This window comes from Pelophylax lessonae (assembly GCF_965119305.1).
Source record: "Pelophylax lessonae genome assembly, chromosome: 5".
NCBI classification, from domain to species: domain Eukaryota; kingdom Metazoa; phylum Chordata; class Amphibia; order Anura; family Ranidae; genus Pelophylax; species Pelophylax lessonae.
In genome coordinates, this window is record NC_138772.1 from 183,210,022 (window position 1) to 183,216,899 (window position 6,878).

At 37.9% G+C, this 6,878-nt stretch overlaps 1 protein-coding gene across 1 annotated transcript in view; it reads left to right on the plus strand.

Annotated features, from left to right (window-relative positions):
* Positions 1 to 6,352, plus strand: part of EXOSC7 (exosome component 7) — a 56,541-nt gene extending 50,189 nt beyond the window's left edge. The window contains exons 7-8 of the mRNA XM_082258164.1: positions 2,580 to 2,735; positions 6,207 to 6,352. Of these exons, the coding sequence (XP_082114290.1) occupies positions 2,580 to 2,735; positions 6,207 to 6,311 (261 nt within the window). The 3' untranslated portion in view covers positions 6,312 to 6,352. The remainder of the gene's footprint in view (positions 1 to 2,579; positions 2,736 to 6,206) is intronic.
* The last annotated feature ends 526 nt before the right edge of the window (positions 6,353 to 6,878 follow it).

The following is a 6,878-nucleotide window of genomic DNA, read 5'->3' on the forward strand; positions in this document are numbered from 1 at the left end:
AGTTGTGTTCGCCTTATACGAAAATTGAACGATCGCTCCTACAGAATTTTTCATCAGATGTTCTCATAGTGCATACCCCACTTTAGGGTCTAAGCAGACCAAGTAGTTAGGAGACTGAATTTATTTTGTATCTGTGTGATGCTGAGTTCCCGTACGGGTGGGCAAACCTTGTGTAAAGATGTCAATGGATAAATGTGGGCGGGAATCCTAAAATGTACTTTTCTGAGTGGATTCTGTTCCAGGAAAGCCTCTTAATTTGGAGCTCAATCTCACAATATCCAAATAATTTCTAGCTGCGGCTAGCAGGTTTGGCATTAAAAAAGTCACAGCAGCTGAAGATGACACTAGATCTGAATGATTCAATCGAAGGACAGACTATCCTGTATTTGCTAGCAAACCTACAAATCCAAGCTATTGCAAAAACAGAGTTTGCAAGAAAACATGTACTTTAGTGCTGGTCTGTCCTGTTAGAAATTATATTAGAGATTCTTTGCAAACCAAATATTGTGGAGACACCCTGTAATAAAGGTAGATAAAATAAAACCTGTTTTTAACCTTGATTTTTTTTTTTTGGTTAACCAAGTGTGTTTTTTAAGGAATCAAAATTATCGCTTTCCCTAAAATTGTATCTAAACCCCAAAAAAACAAACAATTTTGTTGCAACTTTTTAGTCCTTAGATATAGAGACTGCATTCCCCCTTCTTTTTTTTTTTTTTCTTTTTTTTAAGCTTTCTATGTTTTTCACCTGGTGATTTCAATTCCGTAAAACAATTCCGGCCCTAGTATGAAAACACTCACTTGCCCTTCTGTGTCAGGAAAGCTGAAACAAAGTTGGACTACGGAACCCCATCTCTATCCTAGTTTGTGTAATATAAAGAGGTGGGGTTCTGTAGTCCTGGAGTGATAGTTGAGAACAATATAACTGATTACAATTCGCACAGGCAAGGAGCACAGGAAGTTATCAGCTCACAAGATTTCTGGCAAAATCAACAGGTATTTTTTCAAACTTCTGAAACTGATATAACCAAACACCTTTAGGGCTTGCATACATTTTTTAAGTACAACCCCTGGCAAAAAGTATGGAATTACCACTCTTGGAAAATGTTCATTCAGTTGTTTAAATGTGTAGGAAAAATACAAATTACAAACCTCCCTCAAAACTATTTTAACATTCCAACCTTCTGGCTTTAAGAAACTTTTTAAAAAAATAAAGAAGGAAAACTGTAGTCAATTGCAACTGTTTTTGCAGATCAATCAGAGGAAATAAATGTGGAATCACTAAAATTCTGAGGAAAATATAATGCGATCACCATATACTTTGCAGTTCTAAAACAAACCTCTGCATCAGATTACATCTACCAATTAGTCTGCAGTTAGAAAGAGAGTGCTTGCACACCTTGGTGAGCTGTTGCACCAACCTGATTGACATGAATCATGGCTCCAACATAGGAGATGTCAGTTGAAACAAAGGAGAGGATTATAAAACTTCTTGAAAAATTTAAATCATCACAGAATGTTGCAAAAGATGTTGGTTGTTCCCAGTCAGCTGTGTCTAAAATCTGGACCAAGTACAACTCAAATTGGAAGGTTGTTAAAGGGAAGTGTACTGGTTGACCAAGGAAGACATCAAAGAGTCAAGATAGAAAACTTAAACCAATATGCCTTGAAAACAGAAAATGCACAACAAAACAAATAGTCAGAAACTGGAGTCAATGTCTGTGACCGAACTGTAAGACATCGTTTAAAGGAAATGGGATTTACATACAGAAAAGCCAAACGAAAACCATCAACACCTAAACAAAAAAAAAAAAGTTACAGTGGACTAAAGAAAATCAATCGTGGACTGTGGATGCCTGGATGAATAGAAGATATTCAGTGATGAATCACAAAAATGCATTGGGCAGGTTGATGGTGCTGGAACTTTTTTGTTTGGTGCCGTTCCAATGAAATGTATGAAGATGACTGAAGAAAACAACATGCAAATTTCTACAATCATTTGATGGTATGGGGGAGATGATAGTTATTAAATCTTCAGTAAATGCACAACCGCAGCAAAAATGCAGCTTACCATTGAAATGAATGCAAATTGTGGTAAAAATGCATCACGATTTTAAGTTTTTTGAGTCGCATGTCCAATTTCCACAGATGCAGGCAACCCAAGAATGCACCAGAAAATATGCATACTGAAAATGCATCTGAAACACAGTAAAAACCCATATGCGGTTTTACCGCAATTTTGCCACAGAGCAGTATGAAATATATATATTTTTTATTTTTTTGCTGTGCACTTTCATTTCAGCAAATTAGGATGAAGTAGGGCACAGACATGAGATAATCATGACCCATTCTAGCAAATGCAGACATACCACTAGCCAACTCTCATTGGCCTGAAACCCCTTTTCCTTTAATTCTTATAAGCATGTGCTCAGCCCATAGACATGCAGAGGTCAATGCCTGCACATTTGTCTTCAGTCATATCTCTGTAGCCAACTTTAGCATTACCAGCTAGTTTCTGCAGTTGATAAATACTGTATATATTTATTTTAAATCTGTTTTAAAAGGTCTTGCTTTTTCTGCAGATAGGTCACCGACATGTGGTAGATGCCACCTTGCAAGAAGAGGCCTGCTCTTTGGCCAGTGTCCTTGTTGCTATAAACATCAAAGGCAACCTGACTTGCATGAGAAAAATGGGTAAAGGAAGCTTGGATCCTGAATGCATCTTTGAGATGATTGAGGTAAAGAACATAACTAGTCAGACTGCCAAATGCAGACATGGCACTGTAGAATGTCGTTTTTTTTCCATGCTTTAAGTGGAGCTGGCATATTGTAAATTAAGTAAGAGTAAAAGTGTTTGTAAAGTCCCTTCTCTTCACTTGTACCTACAAGTAAGCTTACAATCAGGCATACCTGAGTGCAAAGGGTGGTGATTAATGGGAAGTACTCGGATTGGGCGGGTGTGGAAAGTGGGGTCCTTCAGGGTTCTGTCCTGGGGCCAATCCTGTTTAATTTATTCATAAATGATTTAGAGGAGGGGATATCTAGTACAATCTCAGTATTTGCGGACGATACTAAACTAAGCATGCCAATATCTTCAATGCAGGATGTGGAAACCTTACAAGCGAACCTGAACAAAATAATGGGGTGGGCAACTACATGGCAGATGAGGTTTAATGTTGAAAAATGTAAAGTAATGCACTTGGGTGCCAGAAACCAGAAAGCAAGCTACTCAGTAGGGGGGGAACCTCTGGGTGAATCTAAGATGGAAAAGGACCTGAGGGTACTGGTAGACAACAGGCTTGGCAGTGGCATGCAATGCCAAGCCTCTGCAAGCAAAGCCTACAGAATACTGGGATGTATAAAACGGGGATTCACTCCAGAAATAAAGAGATTATTCTCCCTCTCTACAAGACTCTGGTCCGGCCACATCTGGAGTATGCTGTCCAATTCTGGGCACCGGTCCTCAGGAAGGATGTGCTGGAACTGGAAAGAGTCCAGAGAAGGGCAAGAAAAATAATTAGGGGAATGGAGGACATCAGCTATGAGGAAAGACTACAAGCACTGAACTTATTCTCTCTGAAGAAGAGACGATTAAGGGGGGGGATATGATATCAATGTACAAATACTGTACTGGTGACCCTAGCATAAGGAACAAACTATTTAGAGAAAGGGAATACAATAGGACACCGGGCCACTCACTAAAACTAGAGGAAAGGCGGTTTAATCTTAAAGTACGTAGGGGGTTCTTCACTGTCAGAGCAGTAAGGATGTGAAATTCTCTTTCACAAGCAGTGGTATCAGCAGGGAGCATTGATAGTTTCAAAAAACTATTAGATGGGCACCTTAAAGACCACAACATACAGGGGTATACAATGTACGGTTAACAGCAAACACCCACACACATCATAGGTTGAACTGGATGGACTAATGTCTTTTTTCAACCTCCCTAACTATGTAACTATGTAACCTGTAGGTATATTGAATATCTCCTAAACGTGCACCGATGATGGCACCTGCGCATGCACAGTGACGCTCTGCACTTAGGCCACACAGTGTGCTGTGCTACGGCAGGGTCTCCAGTGCACATGCGTGGGAGTGACGACATCGTATGCAGTGCATACTAGCACATTATGATTTAGACCTGCAGGGGACTCGCATCTGCATTACATGACCATTATAGATGAATACAGCTGCAACTCTGCTTGTTTATGAGTTAAGCAGTCAGTTGGCATGCTGTTGAAGAAAAGACACAAGAGAACAAGTACTGTATGTGCATCAGAACATAGGTAGATTCTTCATTCTTGTTCTATGTCACTAATTCCAAATAGGCATGCAACAAGTCAGAGTAAAGTCAGAACTCTTGATTTACATTCCTGTTCAGTGATGAAGAAGGTATTGAAGTATTGAATAAGTATGACAAGCAGGTAGCATGTATTTTCATGAGTTACTATTGACAGTTTTTGTATTTCCTCAGTACATGTTCCCTTAAACTCTGTTCATGTTCATATCATAAGGGAGGTTAAATTTCCCACGAATATGTAGATAAATATTTCAAATGGACAGTAGCTACTGCATAATGTTTATTAATGTAATCATTTTTGCAAATGAAAACAGAATTACTTCCCACAGTTTTCACAGAACATGAATATTCAGTGACAAAATTTATCTATCTTCATAGAGTTCTGATTTTGAACCAGGTCACTGTATAATAGGAAAATATCCAAGTCTTTTGCATTTGGCTATATTTACATTATTCTAATGAACTCAATACCTCTGATAGATAAATGGTGTGAGTTTGAAAACATTTGCCAGCTTTCAGTAGTTTGTATGGGAGATAAGTCACATGGCATTAGACCTTCTTCTTCTTTTTTTTTAACAGAATCAAAATTTAAAGAGGAACTGTAGCAGCTGTGCCCAAAAAAGGGAAACTGAGGATAAAGGACTAGTCACCAGCTTTGCCTGTGGTCTCCCTGCAGCTGATGTTTTCCCATTACAGATTTATAATTCCTTTTTCTGCACCATGAGTTTGTGGTGGCCATCTCGGTAGAGGCACGGGTCTTTGGATCTTCATGTCAAGGTTGTCATCCTGATAAATGGAGATTTGACAACTGGTGGGGAATGTTTAAAAGCAGCATGCCATACAGTGCACTGCTGTTTTATTGACCATTAACACAGACAACGTGATGTAAAATCGAAACTTTGACAAGTCAAAATCTTCCAATGGGGACACCTGTTCTGATTACAGCTGTCTAAGGGGATATTCACTCACTTTGGAAAGATTTTTTGTGAGAATGGAAGTGAAGGGAATTTTCTTCAATGGGATACAAACAGCAAAAGCGAATTGGGCTATTCCTCAATCTAACCAAACCTAAAAAAAATTAAATTAAATTAAATTGCTTTAGCTGTACCTTTTTAAAAAATCTGCTTTAAAACTGTTTAGCTAGTTTTTTTTTTTGTTTAGCAAAAGAATAAACTAAAAAGCTAAACTTCAGCTGTAATGCCTCCTCTGTCCCCTAAAAGAAAATGAAAAACCATTCTTACAAAGGAGTCCCAAAATAAGGCATTAGAGAAAGGAAAAAAAAAACCTTGGATGTTGACTTCTGTTCACTGGGCAACAGTCACATCACCATGCCTCACTGCTGCCTCCTAGGAAAGCTGGTGGCTAAAAATCCCAGTAAAAGGTGTTTATGCAGTGTGTCAGTTTAATGCTTTCATTGGCAGTCATAGAATGAGCAAAAATAAGTCTTTAGTACCGGTAGGTGTAAAAGAAATGATTGTGAGTGGCCAGAATTAGCTCTGAGTATATTGTGATTCTTGGAAGAAAGGGATTTTTCTTTTTCAGGGCCCGTTCACACTATGTGCAGTTACCTGCATGTTTCCTCCTGGATACATGCAGGTATGTCATGTTCACACCAGAATGCGGTGTTTCACTGCTTTCCAGAGCTGTGCGATTTTCTGCAACATATTTGCATAATATTGCACCTCTCTGGAAGGCCCTGCATGTTCGCCACATAGCAAGTGCAGCTCACTACACTGCTGTATAGGGACATGAATGAAATGTCACTTTGTGCATATCACATAAAGTTTAAATAAAAAAAAAAAATGCTGCAGTTTAGTGTGCACACTAGTGTAAATGGGCCCTTTTTTGTGTGTTTTTTTTTTTTTTATTGATTTATTTATTTTTAAAGTAATTTTTTCATTCTTTACAGACAGGAAAACGTGTTGCAAAGTCCTTGCACTTGTCCCTACAGAATGTGTTAAACCAGGAGGAAAGTATGGGAAAGAAAAAACAAAATATTGGTTTTCTAAAGTGACCTCTCAAAACCATATTTTGTGTTCTTCAAATAATAAAATTATTTTTACACTTTAACCTTTTCTGTGGGAATCTGTTTTGGAGTCATTGGTTTTGTATATATGTTTCTTTGGTTTGGTTAAGCTTTGGTTTTTTATATATCTTTTACTCTACACACAACAATCCCTTTTTTTTTTTTTTTGCTTAACCAATAAAAATTTTGTACATGACATGGGATTCCCAGAGTCCTGTTCTGGGAGTCAAGTTTTGGCTTGATTTACCTTACAAAAATATCCTACTAAGCTCTACCATAACTCAATGAATCTTGTTCCTGCAGAGTCACTCATTTTCAGCCCCAATTTAAAAAAAATGGGGTGCTGTGTAAAACCTACATAAAAACAGAATGCAATGATTTGCAAATCTCATAAACCCTTATACTCACAATAGAAAATTTAAAACATATCAAATGTTTTCAAACTAAGAAAATGTACCATTTTAAGAAACGTAATTTAAGGTATTTTGAAGTTGATGGCAGCAACACATCTCAGGAAAAGTTGGGACAGGGTAAAAAAAGGTAGTAAAGTAAGTG